At 31.7% G+C, this 27433-nt stretch overlaps 1 protein-coding gene across 4 annotated transcripts in view; it reads left to right on the top strand.

Annotated features, from left to right (window-relative positions):
• LOC148605230 (receptor-type tyrosine-protein phosphatase alpha-like) overlaps positions 1-26757 on the top strand; it is a 44043-nt gene extending 17286 nt beyond the window's left edge. For 2 of the 4 annotated variants that reach the window (XM_088548005.1, XM_088548008.1), the window contains exons 3-24: positions 527-772; positions 7396-7593; positions 9775-9945; positions 10427-10627; positions 11695-11809; positions 13203-13303; positions 13569-13783; positions 14674-14761; positions 15430-15503; positions 16062-16098; positions 16302-16399; positions 16786-16911; positions 18663-18811; positions 19074-19209; positions 19611-19760; positions 20363-20462; positions 20747-20820; positions 22066-22197; positions 22839-22961; positions 23685-23836; positions 24853-24988; positions 25728-26757. In XM_088548005.1, the coding sequence (XP_088404131.1) occupies positions 527-772; positions 7396-7593; positions 9775-9945; positions 10427-10627; positions 11695-11809; positions 13203-13303; positions 13569-13783; positions 14674-14761; positions 15430-15503; positions 16062-16098; positions 16302-16399; positions 16786-16911; positions 18663-18811; positions 19074-19209; positions 19611-19760; positions 20363-20462; positions 20747-20820; positions 22066-22197; positions 22839-22961; positions 23685-23836; positions 24853-24988; positions 25728-25802 (2897 nt within the window). In that variant the 3' untranslated portion in view covers positions 25803-26757. Of the gene's footprint in view, positions 1-526; positions 773-7395; positions 7594-9774; positions 9946-10426; positions 10628-11694; positions 11810-13202; positions 13304-13568; positions 13784-14673; positions 14762-15429; positions 15504-16061; positions 16099-16301; positions 16400-16785; positions 16912-18662; positions 18812-19073; positions 19210-19610; positions 19761-20362; positions 20463-20746; positions 20821-22065; positions 22198-22838; positions 22962-23684; positions 23837-24360; positions 24477-24852; positions 24990-25727 lie in introns of those variants that run through there. The other 2 variants (XM_088548006.1, XM_088548009.1) reach the window with 2 other exon arrangements.
• Positions 26758-27433: the final 676 nt, after the last annotated feature.

Genomic DNA, 27433 nt, shown 5'->3' with positions numbered 1-27433 from the left:
CCATGGTGAGGGGGTTGAGTGCTCACAAACATGTTTGAATCGGCTTCATACTTTATGTGCATCTTAGCCAGGAACCTGTTTTCGTCTTTATGAATAATTTCAAATTATTTGTTCTCGAACTTTTTTACAGTCTGCTTATTTGTGGGTTTTATACCCGTTAAATAATAGCATTCGATATGCTTTGACACATGTTTTTTTTTTATTTATCAACTGGAGACACAGCTGTTTTATTTATGAAAAAAAAGGTTTGAAAATAACTCCTTCAACCTATACTATTTCAATCCAGGGAGAAATTGGTTTCTGCTTTCAATCAGGTAATATTTCAAAACAATGTGCAATCGTTTTAAGAAACCAAGATTGTTTCCCTGATAAATTATTACAATATGTGTCGTTAAAGGTAAAAGTATGATACCTTATGATAACACTATACATGATCTTACAATATAACACAGATATAAATATACCTTGAAGGTGGATATAGTTTTTCTTATTTCTCTAATCATGATTTTTATTATATCATTTTAAGATAAAGATTGTAGAAAAAACGTAACTGACAGAAATTATAACGGAACTCTGAATGTGACGGTTTCTGGATACAATTGTCGATCTTGGAAGTTGGCGTCTGATGTTCTAATTGGTGGCACTCAACCAAGCTATCAAGGGGAGACTTTAAACTACTGCAGGACACCACACGATGATTCAAGGACGGCACCATGGTGCTATATTGACAATACCGAAAAACAATGGGAAATGTGTAACGTATCCTTATGCAGTAAGTTTATTTGTTGCTGAAGCCTTATATAATGCATATCTAAAACTAATGATAACTTTTATAAGATGTTACAGTGTCTTTCCTACAACCATGATAGTCTTTTCTTACCAATCTGGTTAACAGTTCAACGGATTGACAAAGTTATGGGGACATTTAAACTTATCAGTTGCTATTGTAAGAGTTGATGAATAGGTAGTCACTCAACCATGACAATTTACATGGTCAGGTGTAAGGCAGCCAATACTGGCTAAGTTTCACATCATATGGAATATAACTCACAATGTGCTTTGAGGAAATTTAATGTGTTTTTCACATAATTTGTATTTTTTTAACTTGCTAACGCAGGAAAAGTACTAATGTGGAAAACTATTGCTTGTGAATATTGTATATATTTTTCCAAGGAAAAAATATTTAAACCCACAGGTCCCCAAGTGGATAGCAAATATGAAATGGCAAATTAAAGTAAAATTGAAACACTTTCATGGAATTAACAATAACTTGGAGTTACAATGTTATGCTACTATTTATTTATTTGTCCCATCTCAAAGCTGAATCCGTTGAATACTGGTTTTTAAATATATGCGTTGAAATATACTCCTTCAAAGTATCTTCTTTAACAATAGTTTGGATTCTTATAAATTTCTTGCACACATTTTTTTTTATATTATTTAAAATATATAAACATGTACAAATTGTATATATAGTTCTGATGACATTTAATGGACTTCAGCCATAAGTATAATTCCAATAAAATCATTTTCACACAAAACACTCAAATAAGAGCTGTAAATCATAGCACTTAATCCGGAATGAAAATGAAATTAAAAAATATTCTCCATATCCAGTTACATGTATATCATTGCACTAGATCCCAAGCTGTACTTCCAATGAAAAAAAAATTAATCCAAATCTTTAATTTACAAATAACCATTGCACAAGATCCCAAACTACATTTTACGGTTATGAAAACCATTGCACTAGATCCCAAACTACATTTTACGGTAATGAAAACCATTGAACTGGATCCCAAACTACATTTTACGGTAATAGAAATCATTGCACTTTAAAAAATGCACTAAATCCCAAACTATTATATTTGAATGAAAATCATTGCACTTTAATAATCTACAACAATTTCAAGGAAAACAGCATTTAAATCCAAAGCTATACATTCAATAAACAGCAGTTAATCGAAAGAAGTTCCAATGTAAATAACACTTATTCCAAATCTTGAATTTCATTGCACTTATCATCCCAAATTATAATTTCAATCAAACTCAATGCACTAAATCCCAAACTATAACATAAATGAAAATTATTATTAACATGAAAGTTAATCCCAAACTATGAAAACCAGTGTAGTTAATCCGGAACATCATAATTCGAATGGAAATCCTTCACAATTGATAAAGCACTTAATTCACTTTTAAGCTTACTCATACTCAAAATTAAATAACATAAACTCATAGCACTATTTCAAAAATTGTTATTCACGTGAACCTCAAACTGTTTGCATTTTGTATAACACTTGTTCCTTAACTATAGTATGAATCATATATTTTCCATTAAAATGGCAAATTGTTAAACCTATTCCAGTTTTATGAAGGAGGGAATAAATACTGATCGTGATCTCATTTTTACAATAATATTTAAGATTTCCGTGCAATGTATTTAAGATAAAATAAGTACTTTAATATTCCTTTCTAAGTCATGGTTTTCAACTTTGGCAACAAAATACAAAACAAAATATAATTTATTTAATTTGAACTCCCCTTACCAATGATAAGTAGAATACCCCAGGTAGCTGCTTCAGATTTTAATAAGTAGGAGCTAGCTATGAAAAGATTCATAAGTAAGTATTCATAAACTCTTTCGATAGCAACTTGTCAGTTTAAATGTCCCAATAGCTTTGTCAACCCATTGATTTGTTAACCAGATTGGTAACATGACTGTCATGGTTGTACGAAAGTCATTGTAATATGAGTTTGGCCTATGTATATGATGAACGGAGCCCAATGTGTGCCCTCAAACCATGAAACTATCCACTTTCGTCTGAGAGAGCTTAACAAATTTCGAAACATCTGGGCGCCGTGTTGTCGAGTGCTTTAGTCATCGCTTTCTTGATATAAGCTTTTATTCGATTTGTATTTAATCATCGAAGCTAGCGAATATTTTTTTCGTGACTGGTTTAGTATTCAATTACACTTGCAAAGTACACAAAAATGAATCAGTCATAACAACTGGATATTGATGCTTTGTTCTTGCCATGAGTATGCAGAATCCAGTTAATAATACAACCATACGGAGCTGGGCGTATTAATTAAATAAATACATATATAATCGTATCCATCGACGTAACATACAAGACAGCACTCCATCCACCCCCTAGGCCTTCACTTGTACAATTATCTATTTCTGTGTCTTCCATTCTTCATATGTATGACGTCACGGACACTCCATTTAGATAATAACATTCATTTTAATGTGTTATAAAATACGGTTACACAACATAAAGACGTGTTCATTGCCAGCTCTGAGCTAATATCGCATTGTCCCTATTTTAGACGAGCTAACTAATATTTGATGTCAATGTTAACCCACTGCGTGCTTAGATTGAGAACAGACACAAACATCATGCATAAATCATTTTGATCTGTTCTTTACGTAGAGTTTTATCCATGACTCATGCAGTGTTCAAGGGCTGAAGAGATAACAAAATTTAAAATGCTTCTAAAGTTTTGCAACTTAAAATATTTATAAAACTGCTTAATGTAGTCCAAAACAGTTCGTCCTTTTATATGCACAAAATCAAGCTTCATATTCTTTGATTATTTATATAGAATTTGCTTACAATTACAATTCGGGAAATGAACGGAGGCACTGGTTTGGATATTACTTTTACGTACAATTATGATGTTTGTAATTGGATGTAAATGGAACATATATGAATGTTTTTATTCATATGCATCTTATAAGTTTCAGTTTATATGCTTCTTTTAGCGAAGACAAAGCTTTAACTAACTGTTATGCTTGACTATCAACATGTTTGATACTCCTACTACAGTTCATGTTAAAGACTAAATGATTGATTGATTGATTGATTGAGTTTTGCACCCAACCAGCAATATTTCTGTATTATACGGGCGATGAACATGACATGGATGTAAAAATGAAGATGAATTTATGATGAATTATAAAATAGCATATGACACAATGATAATAGGGTCAAAGAGTTTCGATTGCCACTAAGTATGGGAGACGGTCAGGGTCGGGAAATTTAAGCAATTTTGGCGGAGCACAAAGGTTCCTATTCCTATCTAATGCCACATTAAAATTATTTAACGTTTCATTTTTCACAATGCGTTGCGACACCATGGTTTTCGGTCAGGTTTTCTGTATTATGGCCTGAGAAACCAAGCATGCCAGAGGTACACCATTCCATCACCTGGGGCACATAACCAATTTACTCCGTGGGCAGAGCACCCTATCTCCAGCGATTGTTCTGAGAACTATTTAGTTGCCTTTTTTGACAGGTTAAGCGCTACTGTCAGTCTATTCTTTTTATACCCGCATCCACACCCGGCTTTTAACGGCTAAATTAAAATGATAAAAACGCTACTAGCGTGTTTCTCCGCGTGTTTGTTTGTCAAAATCTGACACAAACACAAACGCACACAGCTATACACAAAGTTTTACGGGGAGATATATATCATGATATAATCTACATTGATAAACGCGGAAAATTATTTTTCCTCCCTTACTTTGTGCACTTCGTTTTTTTCAGTTTTAACTTCGCTTGTTTTTTTTTTTTTTTTTTTTTTTTTTACAGAATCGTTTGCATTTTTCACATTAACAAATAAATCTTATCGCTTCGCCCTCTTATGTTGTAGCAGTAGTTGCACAAAGGAATTATTCTAGACCTCACTTAGGAAAACCTTGTAAATGCACTCTATATTATACTATACAATACAATATTTAATGTGAAAAATGTCTTTTTTCAGTTATCTAAGGAGTACAACAAATCATCAACATGACTTTAACAAAGCTACATAATTTGTCTTGTAACACTCAAAATAAGAACTTAATGTTGTTGATCAATAATAGCGTGAAAAACATCAAACCGTTGTAAGTTAATGTTCATTTCATTATTTTATATATATATATTTTTTAACTTGATACCCTGATGCAGTTCAAAATCAATGCCAATAGTGTAAAAAAGAAACGGATGGGAGATGTTTCTTGTAATTTTCACGAATTTTTACAACAAATCAATATTTTGACTGTGACAACATGCATCAAATATCTCATGGAAACATATTTTAATCCTTGAGTCATATTGATATACACTGATTAGATTTGATTTTTTTATGTTAAATGATTTAAGTCAATTCTTTTAAAGAATAACATTATTCTTATATTTTCATCATTTCCTTTGTAGGTGATATCAGATGTAAGTTTTTGTCGAATATGTTTTCAATATAATTCTTTCTTTTTTCTTCTTACTTAAAGTTGTATCTGTGATGTTATAAAATCAACTGTCGCTTTCGGTAACAGAGTAATCAAGGGAACCAATGTTATAGCGGTAATAAAAAAAAATGTAATCCAGGGACATAGACTAGACATGGAAAACAGATATACACAACAAAGAACATAAAGTAGTAAAAACATACATTGCAAGTAATAAAACTCGGACTCCACTAAAAACTGGGAGCATGGCCCAGGTGTACCGGTAGGGTAAGCGTCCTCTGCTTTTCTAGAAACACCCGCCGAGTTGCTCATAAAAAAAATCAAGTCCGGGGTTGACAAGCGAGGAAAGGAAAACTATGACTCGTCGAATAAATCAGTTTTATGGTGCAGATATACCATAACGATCCACGAGATCATGATGACGACCATAAAACTTTTGTATTGATGACTATAACCTTGTAGCAACATAACTCTGTTTCAGAAGCCTATTTGTTAGAGTTTCGCCAATGACGTATGAGTTGTGATATGAACACTCCATACGCAGGTGCTGAAGGGATGTTGCCACAGATGAAAGGAAAGTTGACAATTTTGAATGAAAAGTCATCACGTTTGTCGTACATTTTGGTCAATAGTTTTCCTTAACCGTCGATTTAGTATAGGTCAAGATATTGAGGCTGACTTCACAGTGTCTGTTGTATTCTTTATATCAAGTTCTTTTCGGTGGATTCATTTTATCAAATTCCCGAAATTACGATTGTTTAAAGATAATACGCCATCTATATAGCGGAAACTGAGAGTAAAGGATCTAGCTAAACGATATTCTTTCTTTCGGATCAGATCATCTATAAAGTTAGCCTCATAAGAGTGAAGGGAAAGGTCAGCAAGTAAAGGAGCACAATTTGTTCCCATTGGAATGCCGACCGTTCGTTGAAAAACACGTCCACCACACTAGACAAATATGTTGTCGATTAAAATTTCCAGCATTATTTATACATCTTCCTCTGAATATTTGGAAGATGATTTGGAATTATTTCTTACATAGTATGAGGAATCTCTACCAAGAACTATATATTCGTATCTAGGTGTACCATCTTTGTTGGAAAAACAACAATGTATAATGTTTTTAAGTCGGGATTTTAACTGAGTATAGGAAATAGAAGTATACATTGTTGAAAAATCAAAGGTTATAATGATATGATAGTTTTAATTCAGATAATTAAAGATTTTTTTATAACTTAGTAAGTTCCATTTGACTTTAGACATCTGGTTACAGCTTGTCTTAATTTTGTATCGTAATTTGTGGCAAAAATTGAGTTTAAAGTGTATGCTGCAATAATAATAGCGACATACAAAGCGAAGTCACAAACACGGTTCTTCTGGAGTACCGACTACTTTCTCTGCTCTGACGTCTATTGCATCATTAGGCCTACAACGGCAGACCATTCATACCGCTAAGCAATATTCTAACTTACCTTTCATTTATCAAATACTGTGAAAATATCGCCGTATACTAACTTCCATTATTTTCCTGATAAACACAAAAGTGCAAAATCAAAGTAATGCACCATATTTTGTTTCATTTTTTAATGTATTTTAGTGTTGGTCTCTTGCCTATTATTACTATGATAATATGTTGAACCAATATGATGGGTATTTTATAATATTGCTAATGTTTTACCGAATGATATTATTAATCCTAACCAAATAATTATCTCTGAATGCAGTTATGCTTAAAATCATTATTTTAAAACTTGAGTGAAATACCACTTTCTTTACAATAAACTTAATTTCGCAAGATACTTATTTTCCCTATTGTCGCGGTAAACAGTACAACGCGAAATATAGTATCCGTGCAATCGAGTTTTAACACTGTACAATGTAAGTTATTTTGTGAAACTGCCAAAATTGATGTTTTTGTATATGTGCAATAAACATATGATCCACGAAAATTAATACGTTTACAATAATTCTTTGTTTTTTTCGGAAAACTGATATGCCTATTCCGATTACATAATTTATAAAGTTTGTTTTGCAATTTTAAATGAAATCCTCTTTCGGAATGTATAATAACGAAGCAGCTTGGGGTATGCCTTTTTTTTTAAATTAAGCCATTGTCGCTATAGTCAATGTTGTATTCACACATCATATATTTGAAGCTACCATTTGCCCTGACTTGAAAGGTTCTGATCTGTTGATGGAGCCAGCAATTTTGACAGGATATAGGTATGACTCAGAGGTTTCATTCAAATGTAAGAACGGATACAAGTTGGAAGGACATCCAGCTATAAGGTGTACGGTTGATCCACAAAAAACGTTTAAAGGTCATTGGAATGAAACACAGCCAATTTGTATAGGTAAATGTATTATGTATTTTACACAAACATTTTTATCAAAAAAATAATCCTAACAACTCATATTTCTTTGCTCAGCAGTATGAAAACAAATGATATTTGACCTTGTTCGTAAACACTTCAAAGGTAATTTAGTTTGTAACAAAAGTAAAAAAGAATAATAACAAGGATTCTGAAAAAATAAATAAATCTTGAACTTATAATAACACACATTTCTTTTAATTTTGTTTTTTCGGTGAATTCAATTGTATTTTGTTTTATTTTAAACAGATGAATTTTCAAAGTTATTTATACATTACAACGGGGAGACTATATGTTATTGCGCAAGGTGTAAGCGATAACAAGTTGATCGTATCCTTGTCGCCTGAAGATACGAAGTTTACTCAATTTGTAAGTTTAACGAAGGTTATAGTTATTTGAGACATCAGATACAGCGTGTATTTCAGACAAAAAATAATCCATCAATTATTGTAATTGATTAAATAATTTGTGTAAATATCTCGAGAGAAGTATTGGGAATTCGATCAAACATGTAGGATATCGGCAGCATTATCATAACAAGAGTACAAATAATATAAATAATGGAGGTTTTCAAATACATGTTCGCATTGATTTTACCCATTACTCTAAAGATACAAACCCAATTGTGTTTGTTAATAACTTATATTTCAGTAAATATAAAAAAAGTGTCGGCAATACACCGAATTTTGTATGTCGGCTACACCCACTTTGCCGTTCTTTGCAATACATTGGTTTATCGTGGTACTAGATTATGTAGATATTCGGATATGTATGTCAAATGGACATTTTTATATGATTTTAATTTCTTTACGGGTGGTGATTTGGAACGTTTTCAAAACTTATCGCCTACACAAGTTAAGATTGGTTTCTCTTTTAACGCTGATTTTATATTAAAAATTGTCATTTCCTGTGCACCAATACCCCTCCATCTCCTGGATATGGTGTATATATTTCACGATTAATTCGATTTTCTGGGGCAAGTTTAAAATTCCCTTATTGCCTTGAAAGCCATAAATATTATTTCATAGATATCAGTCCTTGGTTGAAAAAAGTCCTTCTTAAAATAATGAGTAATGATTGTTTTGTGTATATTATGCTGATGATGTGATCGTTGATTTGCCGATTATGTCGCAATAGCATGCAAATACTATTTATTTCATCATCACTGGTTTATTCACGCCACATTGGAAGAAAGAAGTGTAGCGCGCTGTAAAACCCTGATTTAAACCCTTTATTTTGCTTGCAATGCTTGAACAAAGTCAGAACCATTGTGGAACTAGCTGATTCGGCGGTGCAATTTTTATTTTGGATTGAATTAATTATGAATTAGATTCGGCAATGTTGTTAGCATTATTTACATCTAAAATCACAATGTTTACTCCATCTCTTACATAAATATTAAACCACTTTATTGATAAGAAAGGTAAATCGTTTGTGAAGGACATCTTCAAACTTTAGTGTGTTGCCGACACTCTTTTTTTATTTCAAGTCATTTGACAACATTTTGAAGAATTTGTATATTGTATCCGCATTTTGGAGGATTATTTTCATTTTGAACATGTTATTTATTTTAAATAACACATTGTTTTTCTGTTTCTCGTACTCTTCTTATGAAATTGCTGCCGGTATCCTACATGGTTGACCGAATTTCCGGATCGAGTATGGAGGTGTTTACAAAATGTACACAACCTCATACAATGACTGATGAATTATTTCGTTCCTCAATTGATGCTTTATTTCCATGGTGAACTATCTGAAAAAAAAAACGTAACCTTCGTAAAACTTACAAAGTAAGTAAACATCTTACATTCAGTCGACACTATGACGGTTAATATTGTATCGATTACACGCTGTCTGATTACGTACATAACCCCCATGTATCAAGTCAATAGTCAATATCTTATAAACAAGCAATGTCGTCTACATCTCAAAAACTTCCTTTTAAATATACATTAAATTTTGGCAATTTAGAAATGTACACGAAGACAATGCTATACATGTTAAAGTTAATTGTTTGCATTTTGTTTGTTTCAAATTCGTAGGGTAAAATCTCATTTATATCTAATTATTTTCGCCACATTTGCTGAGAGTGAATAAACAGTATACAAATTAAAAGATTTTTTATCAGTCGTCAATATTCGATACTATTTTCTGTTGAACTAGGTATTCGATGTCCACCCATTTCTTTAAACAATTCAAATATTACGAGTGTGGGCAACAAAAGATTTCCTGATAACATACACATAAAATGTGATACCGGTTACTTTTTAAATGGAACACGGAGTATACAATGTACAGAATCTGGTAATTGGAGTAAAATTCCTACGTGTGATGGTGAGTAACAAACTAAACACTTTTTTTACATGCATAATGAACACACAGTTACAATATCTGAATTATAAGTGTAAATCTTATCAATACTTATTTATCAGTTTCGGAACACTCTAGAATCCGTAAAAATGATCGATTTATCATCTCCGTTTTACTCTGCGTTTATTGGATGATCGAATAATAAGAGTCCTCGTCGTATTTTTACATAAATTTAACAAAGTTTTGAATTTGAAAATAACGTTGATATCTTTTCTTCTGTAATTGTTTTTTTTTTACTTGAGGTGTAAACATTAACATTACCTACATGAGATTTTTTTACTAAAACTTAATTTGGCTAAGAACTGAGAAGAAGTAAAATAGTCTGAAGGAGAATCAGTTTATCCTATGGAATAAATACAATAATTTGAAGACAAAGCAACTGCGGGTAAACTCTTGCAAATATTGTGATCAGCCCCGTTTAAAATGCTCATCCTTACCTTTTTAGCCATCCTTTGCCCAGATTTGATCAAATCAGACCATCTGTTGATTGAACCTTCGAACCTCACAGGATTACAGTATGGCTCAGTGGTAACATTCAATTGTGAAAACGAATACAATCTCAAAGGTCCCAAAGCTATTATATGTGAAATGGATTCACAGAAAATGAGTTTAGGTCGTTGGAATTCAACACAGCCAAAATGTATTGGTGAGATATTCAAATATACATATTTTGAACAAACACTATATTTGACTACCAAAGCCATTGCATGTATGATCTAACAACATCAGATTTTCTATTTTGTGTTTTTGTAAGTATTATTCAAGGAGAAAACCCTGAGGATTCTGAAATATTCATATAAACAGGAAGTATAATGGGGCGACGTAAGATCATATATGCAGTGCCTGAACGGAATAATTGATGTATGCAATTTTAATAAGATTGTTGTATATAGCTTTTACGATTTGGTCATATATTTTATAAAATAACGGATCCAACATTCCAATATTGAATAGTTTTGACTTGTTTGTAGAACGCTGTATTTGCTTAAAGACCTTTGATTAAAGAGAATGACTTTTTCATTATTTTATTATTTTTTTTTCTATTTTCATTTTTCTTTTATACGCTAAAAAGAGTAACAAAAGGAAGGTATGCTGTTTTATTATTATGATAAAGAACACAAAAACATAACTAAGAAATTGTACGTAATGCTAAAATCATCTGTTCGATACAATTTCTTTCTTGCAAGTCTCTTATCCTCCTCTATGTTTTTAGATGCTCAACTATGCATTCAAATGTTAATGTGTATTTGAAGTTGATATGTGTTACTATTAGTTCTTGATTTTGATGATAGCACCACGCATTGTTTCAATATTGTGTTGTAAACATTGTAGCAATATCAGCCATTTTTGAATCCCCCTATAAATTCGACGCATTTTACTTCTGATCAATACAATGAAGCCTGTCCAGACAGAACTTATTTGGAATGAGAAATAGTTCGGATTTGAACAAGTTTGCTTTAACTTTGATTCAAAACATTTTTACTCATATGACACACCGTTGTCTGTTTGGTTTGTTTTTCGTTTATTAATTGCATTATCTATATGCGGTAGATTCATGTTTTCAATGCATTGAAATCCGTGGTAGAAAACTGAATTAAAAAATCAATCGCGTCTTATCAAGACAATCAAATAATACACAATCATTACTTAGATAATATTTTGTATAGCGTCATTATGAAATGATTCTTGTTAACAGCCAAAATAATGTTTCAGCAATTGTTGGTTCTTCTACACAAAGTTCAGGCACTGGAGCAGCTATAGGAGGAGGCATTACTGCAGTCATTCTTGTTGTTGTCATTGTGATAATTGTTGTTATTTTCATTCAGAGGTAAACTGTCTCCATGTTACTAATTTCTGCCGTTAAATATGTCAATAGAAAAATAATCCACTTTGGATTGTTGTATAACAATGTGTACCCTTGCATAAATTTGAACATTCAAAGTCATTCGAGTTGCAAATATGCGTGCTTGGTCTATTCGATGCATGTGAATAAGTTTTATGCGTCCATTCCAAATCGATATGTTGACCTCCTGCTTACTAAAATAACAATCCCTGACTCGGCCTGCCTCAACAGCTCTCAAGAAGTTTTTTTAACGTTTTATTTTGTATATTTCGTGTCATTTTTTTTTCTACTATTTGGTTTTGATTTTTGATTTCTTTACTTCAGCTTTGTTTGTGAATGATATTCGTGTGTATTTAAAAAGGTTACCAAGGGAACCAAGGTTATAGCGGTATTAAAAAGAATGTAATCCAGGTACAAAGACCAGACATAGCAAAAACATACATACATAACAACGAACACTAAAATCATACATACAATGTAACAAAAGCAAAGGAGCAACTCGGACTCCACTAATAACTATGAGCATGGAACAGGTGCACCGGTACGGCTTTTCTAGAAACACCCGCTGAGTTGCTCATAAAAAGTCAAGTCCGTGGTTGACGAAAGAAGTAAGGAAAACTATGACACTTTGAACAAATCAGATACACGAGTTCATCTTGACAGCCATAAAACTTTTGTAGTGATGACTTCAATCTTGTAGCGACATAACCCTGCTCCAGGAGCCTATTTGTTAGAATTCTAGCGCGATACAAAACAATCCACGTAATTTCGGCAAGCCTGGCATAACGTATATGTTGTGATATGAACACTCCATACGCAGGTGCTGAAGGGATGTTGCCACAGATGAAAGAAAAGTTAACAATTTTTAACGCAAAATCATCACGTTTGTCGTAAAATTTAGCTTATAGTTTTCCCTTACCATCGATTTCTAAGTGTAGGTCAAGATAGGAGGCTGACTTCACAGTGGTTTTAGTATCCTTTCCCTCAAATGTTTTGGTATAGATGCGATGTATCCAATCAATTGTTTAAAGAGATTACATCTATATTGCTGAAACAGAGATTAAACGACATTTTTTTTCGGATCAGATCAGCTATAAAGTCAGCCTCATAAGAATGAAGGAATAGGTCGACAAGTAGAGGAGCACAATTTGTTCCCATTGGAATGCCGATCGTTTGTTGAAAAACGCGTCCTCAACACATGACAATGATGTTGCCGATTAAAAATTCCAGCATTTTGTAAACGTCTTCTGTATATTTGGAAGATGATTTAGAATTATTTCTAACAAAGAATAAGGAATCTCTTCCCAGAACTATATATTTGTAAAAATGGGTCCCTTTCTCTTTTATTCAAGTAATAATAATCATATTTTTTTTTCAGAAGACGGCGTGACAGTAATGGTAAAGAAGAACCCACTCACTATAAACATACGAACGTAAGCAAAAAGGAAAACAACGAATATTCTGAAATCAGTTTATCAGGTATTATTTTTTTATATTGCTTGTATGGTAAGACTTGTATAATATGAATTAATCATTCTCTTACTCAAAGCATGTTGTAACATATACATGGTAACAGTTAACTTTATTACAGATGTAGTAAAGAATAAACAAATATCAGGTTTGTGTAGGTACGTCGGTCGACGAAGCTAGATATTTTACGTTAAATTATATCGTAAACCATAGCTTTATATAGGATTTTTCGTGTACAACTTAATAACATCACTTAATATAATATTAAATTCAGGTCTTGAATTAGCTGAAGAAAATCAAAGTTCTATACCTACCGTAAGCATTGCAAATAAAGATAGGACTTACAATAACGAACCAAATGAAGATGGTGGATATTATGATTTCACTGAAGGTCCACAGATGTCAAAATCAGCTATTCTAGTTAAGGATTTCTATAACTATGTAGATGTTGGTCGGGTAAAAGGCGGGAAACTTGAAGCTGAGTTTTTGGTATGTTTTGTTACCTTTTTTGTTTCCATAGTTTTACTATGAACATTTTTGAACGCATATTAGGTTATTCATGTTATTAACATTAAGGTTTATTATGAAGGCTATGATAACACTTTTAAAATAAATTATTAAGGTTTTGATCACAACATCAAGTTTAAGCATGACAATCAAGGATTTGAAGGATTGTATGTATCTTTGAGATTTGTGATAAAAACAGGTTTTATAATGTCAGATAGATATTTATGAATTTTTTTTATACATTTTAATCTATCAAAATAGAACGTCTAATCTAACTGTGAAAGTCGACACAAATTTATAGTAAGAAAAGTTGATGTTTCTAAAAAGCATGTAACGAAGCAATCACTTTATACAGATGTTTTAATTTTTCAATGTTTTTTGAGTCAGGAATGTAAAGTGCTATTTATCACCAGAATATCATTTAAGTACCTGAAACTTGTTTAAAATAGTACAAAACTATCAATAAGACACATTTTGAATGTTGGTAAAATGTCTTATGTTGACATTATATGTATAGGTCAATAATGTTTGTAAGAAATATATCCACTTCCGGAAAAGTCTTATATCCTAATCCGTTAAACCAAATTTGCTAATATTTCCCTTAATGCAGTCTTGATGTTTTTCCATAGCTTGTCGTGTGTCACTATCATGATTATGTCGTGTGTGTGTGTGTGTGTGTGTGTGTGTGATTTATTTGTTCGTTTTATTTCGTGTTTATCTTGTATGGTAGGATATGTTCGTACACTAATTCTTTATTTAATTGTGGCATATTTTTTTCCGAAAAACGCACATTCTGCCTCAGAATGTGCGTGAGATAAGGAAACTTTTCTCCGTTTAAAAAGGGGGATTTTCTTGTATCTTATGTATTTCAGAAATTTAAGACTGGTCTCCAATACCCAACAACTGCAGCACTGGAACCTGAAAACAAAATGAAAAATAAGTACAAAAATTTATTCGCGTGTGAGTATTGTTTAATTTTATAATACGTTCATAAGTTCAACACGTGTATGGTATACGATATGATAAGGGCATAACATAAACTCGATAAAACCTATATAACCTTTACCAAGATATGAATATCTAATATCTTAAGTAGCAGTCTTTATAACGAGGTGATTAATGCATGTCAAAAAAAAACATTGAACTCACTTGTACGTCTTGTTCAGAACCAGTTACAAATTACATAACCAGTCCTCCTTTGTCATTTGGATTTTGCGCTTTTGATATGAAAAAAAATATATCGATTGTACTTGAAATTAACACTTTCAAATAGTTATGGTCTATGATTTCGTTTGATTTGATTGATGTTATATAAATCAATGGTTTTCTCAAAAGTACAGATCAGAATATGGAAAGGACATTTGTTACGTAAAATAAAGCATATGTTATTTGAAAAGAAAAGATCATTTGTTCGGTGGGTTTCTCTTCACTATAAATCACTTTGATATTGAAACTTTCTTGATTTGATATGGACTGGTACTGAATTAGATTGATACAAATCCCTGTTTTAACTTATTATCTTTTTTCTGTAAATAAATTCTAATAAATTTAACTTTTTCCCTTTAATGATACAATCTGACATATTTTCGTTTAATATAATTGATAACTTCACAATTTTTTTTTCACAGACGACGAAACTCGAGTTGTTCTGAAGACAACACCACATTTAATGTCCGACTATATCAACGCTTCTTATATAAATGTTAGTAAAACAATTTGTTTCTCTCTCATAAAATATTCTAAATAAACAAAAACAAACAAAAATTAAATTTGTTGCTGTTATATATCCGCTTATTGGTTTACAATGTACAAACACAAACTGTTTGACGACACGTTTTAGATTAAGAAATGATATTACATGTATTGGGTATTGGCTTAAAACCCGTCCATAACAGAAAATGTCTAAATTCAATAAAAACATATTCCAGTATTATTTGTATATATACAAGTGAACATATATCTGTAACTACAATTAAAATTACAAGATAAAGCCTTCCGAAGATAGCTACAACATGTTTGATTCTAAGGAAACCCATTGCCTCTTTAGGTGGAGTGATTTGTTACTTCGTTCATTACTCATTTGGAATTGGAAAAAAGCAAAAAAACAAACCATTTCCCTCATCAACATGTCTGTCAGAAAAAGAAATACTTTCATCGTTCATTGGTTTTCGTGAACAAATAAAGTATTACCTAATATATATTTGCTTAAACCGATTTTTATTTAATAGAGAGAACGTACGCAATTTCGTCTTTACTTCAGGGTTATGGACAATTAAAGCAGTATATTGCAGCACAAGGTAAGCTAAAATATGTAAATATTGTACGTATAGCTCTACATAAAAAAATCATGCAAAAGAAAATGCCAGTTAAAAATGAATTAAGCAAACACCTAGTAACTTAATTTATGTAATGAATTTTGATTCATCATAAATGGTAGTAGTATTACTAAAATTTATACATGTTTAGGTATTAATAATACTTTAAAAAAAATACATTGTAGGCCCACAGGACAACACTGTCAATGAATTTTGGCAAATGGTTTGGCAGGTTGATTGTTGTAAAATAGTAATGCTGACCAATGTTTTTGAGGAAGCCAAGGTACAATTTAAATTATGCAAAGCAAATAATTCTCATTATAAATAATTGTATTTAAGCAATACATTAATTCAAAACATGTTTATGCCAGTTTAACAATCTTTGGATTTCTGTATATATACAATTGCATATAATTGTAGTTATAAGATACACTGCTTATTAAATGAGTGTTTTGTTTCGTCGACGCTTTATTATCAGTAGTCACTTATATGGTAAAGGAACAAAATTTGTTAAAGCATTGACGTCTAAAAGATTTCTTCAAGATTTCTTTGAGATTTGGGAATAATCGCACTTAATGTATCACGCATGGAAACTTGCAGATATATATACTGAATAAATGATCTAATTTCATTTTTTTTTCATGTTGACTATAATTATGATTCGTTTAGCAAAAATGCAACCACTACTGGCCGGAGACGGTTGGAAAATCAAATGACTTTGACGGAATTGTGATAACATTGAAGAAGGAAGATGTATACTCAGATTTCACCATCAGGCATATAAAACTTCAAAAGGTAGCCATAATAAATAATCATGATTTGTATTATAAATTTGTTGAGGAATTGATCAAAATGAACTTTTTTTTAATTTTCATACGCGTATGCGTCAGTTCTGTAAACCTATGTGTACAAGACCATGTCTTACAGGCGTCAGTAGTATATGAGCGCTAAATATTTAGGAAATCAATTAAACTTCTTTTTGTCATTGAGTAAGAACGTTTTGAGTCTAGTGACTGCAGGTTCGAATCCATTATTTATATTTAAGGTGTTTGGACTCGCTGCTGGAATAGGTACACTCTTCTGACTTGCATATATGTGAATAGGTGGGAAAAACTTTTTAAGTAGGTGTCTTTGTAAGAATCATGCAAAATCAGAAAAATGTGATACACCCCAAAAAAGACTACATATTTTTATTTTTGTAAGTAAGTTGTTTTTTGGGTCTATGAGTAATCAAGGAAACCAAGGTTATAGCGGTAATCAAAGAGTAATCAAGGGAACCAAGGTTATGCGGTAATCAAAAGAATGTAATCCAGGGACAAAGACCAGACATGGAAAACAGACATACACAACAAAGAACATAAAGTAACTAAAATCATACATGCAAAGTAATTATGAAATATGTAATTAATCTGCCTGCTCTAAAAAGATAATCAATATTGAAAATCCAAAAGATTATGTTATATTTGAGTGTCTTATATCCATTAATTTTGAAGTCTACAGTACATTCTATACAATTCTTATCTCCTATGAACACGGGTAATATGAAAAATTGAATGTTTATTTCTGTTTACTATGGCAATTCAAACAAGATATCATAAACAAAAATATGTAGGCTTTTAACCCATGAATCACATTTTGCATGATTCATAGCTGGAGTTCTACTGAATGTTTGCATTGCGAATTATAAGGATAGTCAACACATTATTGTTCTATCATATGTTGCAACTGTTTTCGTATTTTTATATACGTGGTGATGATTAATATTGCTATTACATGTCGTAGTATATCATTATTAATATATTTATGAGATAAGGTATATATTTTTTTTCTGACAAAGTATGTGAAAGTTCTACATTTTCTCAGAGACAAAATTTATGAATAGGGCAGCACTTTTTATCAAAGAAGTATTCGAAGGGCCCTGTGACATACAGTAATGAAATAGATTCGTAAATTGTTGAACGGTGACTTTAGTGTAACTATCATTACTTTAACATTAATGTGACAGTCATAAGCACATTTAAACAGTACTGTAACGGTAATTAGAAAATAGTGCAAGATACGGAGGGTCATACGACTATATATGGACCGTTTGGTCCTCTAAAAAAAATTATTTTCTTATGTAATAGGATGTAGTGTTAACAATTATGTTATTAAATTTTTTTAAGAGAAATAAAGTTATATGTGTGAACCTATAGAGCGATATTGATTTCTACACTGCTAAATCTAACTAAATATTAGATGAAACTACGAGAGGCCGGCTGTTCCATGACTTTCGCATTTCTCAGTTCAAATTTGACATTTTGTTAGTGTCAAGTTGTCATTTCTCACTCCCAGGCTGGAACTGAGAAATGCGAACAACTTGGAACTGCAAAATGTCATCCAAGACATGTAAAATGCAAAATTGGAACTGAGAAATATCAAGGTGCATGTACAACTGCAAAATATCTCGCATAAATGGGGAAATATTAAAGATCCACGGCACTTCAGGTCTTTTGTATGAAACATCAAGTATTTCAAATTTAGTATTTCTCCTCTCATGTTACAAGGAAAGAACAAAGAAGTTCGTCGTACAGTACCATTTCACAGCTTGGCCAGACAAGGACGTACCGAAATATCCATCCTCTCTTGTACATTTTCGACACAAGGTTAACTCGACGGAAAGTACATCAAGAGACCCAGTTATCGTCCATTGCAGGTAGAAACATTCATTTGCATGTTCAGAGTAATGAAGTAGCAGTATGACGAAAAAAACTCTTACTTTAAACCAAAAGTTTCTCGCCCTTTTTCGTTAACCTTAAAAATATATTTTTGAAGTGTATTGAAATTTTAATGGAGTGGTAAAATAACAGTCATTCATTTTTGTTTGGTTAATTTACAAATATAAGGATCTACTGTCGTGCATTGTATTGCTGGAAACAGAACTTCCAAATTTATCACTTCATCAATTTATTTTAAAGTGCTGGGATTGGAAGAACAGGTACATACATATCCCTTGATTACGCTGTAACCGAGGCAACAAAAGTGGGCTATGTTGACGTGTTTCGTTGTGTTGAGACATTAAGAAGACAGAGGGTAAACATGGTACAGACCGCTGTAAGTTGAATCTACACTTACACTCATTGTTGTTTGACAGAAGGCAAGCTTAGTGTCTGTATATGAATACAGGGTTATAAATTTATCGACTACGTTTATAAATTAATGTATAAATAAGCAAAGATATGTTTCACATATTATTGTTTCATTTAAATTATCAATAATACTCAATGTCGGAAATTGGTATGTTTACGATATTAAAATTCCTTTTGTAAATAATCTTAACGAAATGAGTAAGACAACACGTTTGGTTGGATGTAGCAAATTGCATCTTCTGTCTGACACTAGTAAATCATTTTAATAATAATGGATGTGTACCCTCAACACCAATTAACAAAATGTTCGCTCAGCAGTAATTTTCAACGTGTTTTTTTCTTACATAATCAATGTTGTCATACTAGCGCCAGTACGTATTCCTTCACGATGCTGTCTTAGAAGCATTGGTTTGTCCTTACACTGCGACACCTACTAAAGATTTTCCTGATATTTACAAGGATCTAATGAAGTTTGATTATACTATAAAAAAACATAAGTTGCAAGTGGAATATGATGTAAGTACTGTGGTGTTCGGAATGAAATTGTCCATTTGAATTCGCACTATTATTAATGACACATTTAACCTTTTGAAATGGTTTGATAATGATGATGATGCTATGATATAAAAGTAGAGTTATTACAATATTACCGGATTGATTAAATCAATGTCATATTCAAAGAGAAAGTCTATCAAATTGCTATATCAAGGCAAACTCCGGAAATAAGAAATAACAATAATGACCTCGACTGTGTACAGGCATTTCTGATGGAAATGGTGGGTTTACATTAAGTTTTATAGATCAATAAACATCCCGATTGATTAGGGTTAGTTACTATTTGGTATATTATAATTAAATGAGTACAAAATGTAGTGTTGGTTAATACAATTGTCAAAACAGTACAGGATATATATATATCTATGATATAATATATGACAATTCATCGCCTATATTTTTTTAGGGAGTGATTCTATTACTTTAGATGAATGTATTGTATTTTAACCAAGTTTTTATACTATATTTTACCGATGTAGATGAACAAGATAAAAGCATTATAACCCACAATGAAAAATGTGCATTTTATGCCTTTATCCATTGTCGTTATTCCAATTCTTCAGCTCCTTACATCACTGTCGACGAAACATGACAAAGATGATTTTGAGAAAGGAAAGAATCCTGAAAACAAGAAAAAGAACAGATACAGTAATATAATCCCAGGTATAAAATTAATCAGTTTAATTTTAATAACGTACTGTGCTTGAACATCAGTTTGTGTCATTAATTTGTGTGTGTGTGTGGGGGGGGGGGGATGCAGCTTATATCAATTATGTCAACATTGGTTTTCACTTTCATAGTCTTGTTTTTTTAAATGTCTTGTTATTTATTTGTACAATGTACTAATTTGAAAGTTAATACCAATAAGAAACAATTTTTTTTTTTTTTTTTCAGTAAATGAAAAATAAAGTTTATTTTGAACTACTATGATAAGATTTCCTTTGTAGTGGAATCAGAAATGCCACGTTTGATATCAACTTTTGAAGGCCATAATGAGTACATCAACGCTGTTTTCTTGCCGGTAAGGGGTACTCTCATATGGCATACTGATAATAAAATTTACGTATTTAGTATATACATTACAAGTGATGTAAACCCTATATTGTGTATCCTATATATCATGACTTTTATCACACCACAGTATCTATATTACATTACATAGGTTCATATTCCACACTTAAACTATAGTTAAAATATATGTAACGTCTCAGAATGTGACGACTCTATTCGCTACACTGCTCCATCGGATCAAATTAATACAGGGAAGATAACGTTGAATTATAGAAGGGTCTGAACAATTCCCAACGATGTTAGAACTGTCAAATTTGCGAAGCAAATTTTTTGGTCGTACCCGTCGCGGGACTCGAACTCGTACCGCTGTGACATCTATGGCAACACCGCCTGCACTAAGTCTAGCGCCCTAGACCACTCGGCCAGCTAGGCTTTATAAAATATAGCTTTCGCTGGCCGGGTCATTCCTCCTCGTACGATTAATCTAGGGCTGTAACTTAGTACACGATATATATATTATTTTACGTAGTTTCTCATTAAATGAATTTACAAAATGTTTGATAACATTGAAAATTGCTCAGCATTATGGTGGGTTTCTAATCTATTGTTTTTAAACAGACTTAACAGAACAGGCAATAATTCAATCTGAATAAATATGTTGACAAATTTCAGTCAATTAAAATTTTGTTTAAATCTTATAACAATCAACCTGTATAGATCGGATTTATCTTGAAGAATTTCTTTAGTTACGAATGGTAGATTTTTATTTCTAATGGTATTCCAGAAAATAAAGAGTAATGAATATCTCTGCATATACATATTTAACTTCCGCTTCGATTTAAGAATAAGTCTAATACATTTTAATACATTTAATCAATCATAACACGTGATACAAACTTAACTGAAATATAAAAGTATTTGTCACCAACACTCACACGATTGCCTCATGATAACTAGATATGCACATGGACAAATATTAAGCCAGATCCAGGGTTTCATAAGGTATAATAAATATGATGTAATTAAAATACGTATTATGTAGATAATTACGTCTATTCTTCAATGTTGCATAGGCATTGCAATAACACATCACAGACGACAATACTAAGATTAATGCGAAATTTCAACTCTTAACTGGAAAACAAAATGCTAATCGGCGAGTATGAACATATTCCATATGGATTTTGATAGTTGAATTGTTGAGTTTTTCACGATAATATAATTCTTAAGCAATTGTTTTCATAAAACATTACAGGGATATAAATGCAGCCGCGCGTTTGTTGTGACCCAAATGCCGATGGAAAACACAGTGGTAGATTTCTGGAGGCTGGTTTATGACTATGGAATATCAGTTGTCGTCATGCTTAACACTGAATATGAACAAAAGGTAAATACCAATGAATCGTTATTAAATTTTCTTAGCATTTAATCCCGTTTCTTTGTACATATGCGAACAATACCATTGCTGAGGTTTCGACAGGTTTTGCCAATATTTATGTAAAGAAACAACGTCTTATAAGTGGTAACGGCTATCTGCTTAAGTATCTACTATGTAGTTCCAGTTATAATTATAAAGACAAATCTATGCATATTATCACTTAAGCTCGGATAATAAATAGTTTAATCTTAACGCTTCGTGTTTAAAAGAAAGAGCATTAGTGCATGCAGTAAAATACTATCTTCTTGTAAATATATCGTGCACAAAAATGTAAAACATTAAGCATCACATACATTACAAACTGTGTAAACAAAACCCATTATATATTTTACTTCGAATGAGACAAGTGTTTGATTTATTGAGATGCAAAATGCATTTTCAAAAGCTGAAATTAATAAGATTTCTGAAAAGTGTATGCTTTGCATAGGTTTTTGAACTGTTCAGTGTTCGGTTTAAACAGGTTTAACTATTGAATGTTTCACGAATAGAAGTTAAAAAATAGCATGAATACGAAACCGTCAGTCTTTCATAAAATAGGTAATAATGATGTAATTCTATCGAAGATTACATTATTGTGTTTAAATTTACAGGATGTGTACTGGCCTAAGCAAGACGATGGAAATTTAAATTTAGGACCGTTTGAAATCAAGCATGAGAAGTTAGTCAGAAAGAAACATTATGTAATGATGGAACTTTCATTAACTTCTAATCATGTAAGTTCTGAAAATCCAATCGTACATTTTTGTAATTTTCAATGGTCGTTGAATATTCATTTTTGGCAAAAGTAAGTAGTGCACTACTAAGCATCTATTAAAATCATTAACTAAATAATTTGTCGTATATATTTCATTGCACTACTAAGCATCTATTAAAATCATTAACTAAATAATTTGTCGTATTTTCATACTTTTAAAAATAACCTGCCTTATATATAAACTGAAGAGAACAATTTCGTCTGTATCGTGAACAAACGTTCAAAGGCATGGACAAATTCGTTGATTACGTGACTGAAATTTTGGCGCTTCGTAACAACATCTTTCTCTTGTTTTTGATATGATGTCTTCTTACAATTCACTTATGGTTGAAGCTTACGCTTTAATACGTCTCATTTTTTCTATCACTCGAGTAAGCCATTTTGATGCACCAAATAAATTAACATTTAAATGAACGATATATTTTTTTTTAAATATGTGTTAACAAACACACGAAATTGTATGTTGCCTTGAAAGCACCTTTAATATTGCTAATTGTTTTTAATTGGATCTACAGAATATTTTCCAGTGTAATTAAATATATATATAAATAAATCAATATGTGCATGCCAGAATAAGATACTCCAACAATTGACACATATGTACATAGTTAAATAATTTGCTTTCTTTCAAGTATAACTGAACAATAAAAATTCATCCTTAAAAAGTTGACACGTTTTCTAGGAACAGAAAACAGTGACTATTTTCCAGCAAATGTTCTGGAATGACGAGAAAACCATACCAGATAACATCGAAGATTTGTTTTCCTTCATCAGTGACATAGACGAGGCACATCGAAGGCAAAGTGGAGTAGGCCCTCTTCTTGTCCATTGTCTGTAAGTAAACAAGAATCCAGTGCATATTTAAAACTGAACATTTATCGTAGAACACAACTATTAAGATTTTATATTAAACATGTTTAATTTTCTTTAAAAGGTAAGTACATGAACATTTTAAAATAAAAGGTGTTAATTTTAATTCACACACACACACACACACGTATATACATATACAAACATCTTAGAATGTGACAACTATATTCGCTACACTGCTATATCGGATCAAATTGATACAGGGAAGATATGTAAACGTATAACAATGTCTGCCCAATTCCCAACGATGTTAGAACTGTCAAATTTTTGGTCGTTCCCTCTGCGGGACTGGAACTCGTACCGCTGTGACATCTATGGCAACACCGCCTGCACAAAGTCTAGCGCCCTAGACCACTCGGCCAGCTAGGCTATAAAAAAGATAGCTTTCGCTGGCCGCGTCATTCCTTCTCGTAGAATTAATCTAGGGCTCTAACTTAGTACACGATGTATGATAGTACGTGACAGTTCATCTATGTGTTACTATGTAGGATAGAGGATCAAATTAATGATGCATGTCACAACAAATCAATATTGTACAAACGTCTAAGAATGTGACGACTCTATTCGCTACACTGCTCCATCGGATCAAATTGATACAGGGAAGGTAACGTAAACTTATAGAAGGGTCTGCAAAATTCCCAACGATGTTAGAACTGTCATATTTGTGATGCAAATTGTTGGAAATCTTTGGGATACCCGCGCGGCTGTCTTCTCCATTAAGTATCATTAAGTAGTTATAGGTTCGAAACACTCATTTCAATTGAGCAAGAACAGGTATACAACGTACAGCTTCGTTTGTAAATTCTTTACGGGATGTCATTGGCAGCGAAATTCGTATATTGATCTGATTGAAATAACTTTTTTTTCAAACAATTAAAAGCAATAATGATTATTCACATTTTATATCGCTTTTATCGAACTAGTCTTTTGTCAGTAGAGCTCTTAGTAGTTTGTAATAACAGTCTTTCTAAATATTTCAGAAATGGATGTGACAAGAGTGGTCTGTATTGTGTAATGTCAGCTGTTATAGAGAAAATGAGGATAGAACAGGATGTTGACATACAACACACCATCAAACAGATGAGAAATAGAAGACCTCAAATTATATCTAACTATGTAAGTGCATAGACAATTTATATAAACATATACATGTGACAATCTTCAACTGATCGATTGGGAACAGAAAACTTCAGATCATGCAAAGGAAAGTAAGGGCAATGAGAACAAACACATCTATTAAAACAAATACAAACCAACAAATCATATTAAACATTAAAAAGTAAAAAAAAAAAGGAGACTAGATAACACCATTATAATGCAATCAAGTAAAACACATATATGGACATACTGGAATCACTATTGAATATTTGAAAGAATAGGCAAGGGAACCAAGGCTATAGCGGTAACCAAAATAATGTTATTCAGGGACAAAGACCAGACATGGAAAACTGACAAACATAACAAGGAACATGAAGTAACTAAAACCATACATACAAAGTAACCAAAGTAAATGAGCAATCCGGACTCAACCAGTACAGAAGTACAGAACACCGTATATCATTACTTCAAAAACATTATAGAATATAGGCTAAAGTAATTTCCTGTTCACAGTCATTCCCACAACATAACCCCAAGTCAACTTCATGACAATTTTAAGGTATTTTAGTTTTTATACGACTCATTTTGTTGCCAATAAATTAACTATAGAGTTCATAACTTTAGGTCTATTTTACACTTATTCGTGTTCCCCAAAAAAAAATGAGTATACCGATGAAGACAGACAATAATACATAATATTAACCGCATGCTTATGCATCAAGGAGACAAACATATCTTAATTATATTTTTTTTGTAGGAGCAATACCGTTTCCTGTATGAAGCTGTCATTGAATACCTGAAACAGTTCGAGACCTATGCCAACTTTAGCTAGCAGTTCCCAATAACAAATAATGAAATATCAAACGTGTACATTTAACGGGAATTATATAATTTTATGTGTATGACATATTCACATATCAACCAATTCAACTTGCTTTTATCATTGTTTATTATTAGCTTATATCACTATTGATTTATTTTCCTCTGCTATCACGTTCAGGAAGTGCACCTGAAAGATTATGTATATTCATTGTCCAGTTATTGACCGTCGGTATGTATTACCGATTTGAATTTTAAGATATTATTTTGAAAGTAAGAGTAGGGTATAAACAAAAGTATATGCTTGTTGTGCTTTATTGTTATAACTATACAAAAATTTGTTTGCATTTCTATAAATTTATCATGACCCAAGCTATGTTTAAAAAGCACGCATAGTAATAAACAACAAATGCAGTTTTTTCAACAATATTAATAAGCATTTTTTCCAACCGTCTAGCAAAGTCATATAATTATTTTTTTTAATTATGTTAGAACACTATTCTCCACAGTTACGACATTGCCCAAGGGCACAACCAAATATCACAGGTTCCACGAATGAAAAAAATAACACATTCCATTTTGTACGAATCTGAAATACAGTTTGTGTCTATTCAATTACCACTATTTAAAAATTAAACTAAGAGTTGACTGGCTCTGCTTACCTATTTTTATTCTTTGCCGAAATCATTTTGGTAACAGCGGAAGACTCATACTGAATTAGAAAAAATTAGTTGTCCAAAAGCCATGTTATATTGAATTTACGTTCCAAGATTTATTTTTAAAATGTATTCATGTATAATATTATATATTGTAATGTTCAAAAGTCGCACTAGTCTTCATCATACTAGTCAAACCTCTTAGGTAAATAGCACGGAGAATCGGTGAATAATGCTTTTTTAATGTTTATTTTTTTATATATTATATAGGTGCGCAATTGAACCAAATTAAATTGGTATATAAGAAAGAAACTCCATTTTATCATTTAACCAAGAACATGTCAGTCTTTTATACGTGATGAAGTAATGACTAATATGATTACTTTCGTATTTATTTATATCGTTTAAAAAAACACAGCTTATACCAGATCTTTTACAATTAAAAAAATGGTTTCATGTCCGAAATTATACACGAAAACCTAATTTTATCTTTTTACCACGGGCTGGTTATCTTTGTCGGATTATTTATCACATGAAAAGTAACGACTGATAGGACTATTTCTTTATATTGTTTAAAACACAGTCCATATTTGACATGAAATGGCACTTATATTGAGCAAGATCCGGTGTAGTGTGACATCGGTAACTTATTGCTGACTTCGAAAATAAGTCTGTCATATGTCAATGACGTTTGTAATATGTTTATTAAAGGTTTTTCAACGACTGTGTACTTAACCACTGTCAAAGCACGCAATAAAGTTATATTTATTGTGCTTTTTTTAAATATGTAATATATTACCTTTTCAAAAAACTTTATCAGTAACAACAGTTTAAGCACAAATTTCGTGATTAAGATGTTACATCTTCTAATAAAGGGTAATAACACAATTACCCTATTGATAAATTTTTGGCAGTTCTGAAAAGGATCAGACAAAAGCGAAATGTAACCACAAATTACAATATAAGGGTAAAAACCGGATAGTAACTG

Source organism: Perna viridis, chromosome 10, assembly GCF_037379345.1.
Source record: "Perna viridis isolate PV_CMFRI_1.1 ecotype Kerala chromosome 10, ASM3737934v1, whole genome shotgun sequence".
In the NCBI taxonomy this organism is placed as follows: Eukaryota; Metazoa; Mollusca; class Bivalvia; order Mytilida; family Mytilidae; genus Perna; species Perna viridis.
This window is presented reverse-complemented; position numbering and strand designations above follow the sequence as displayed.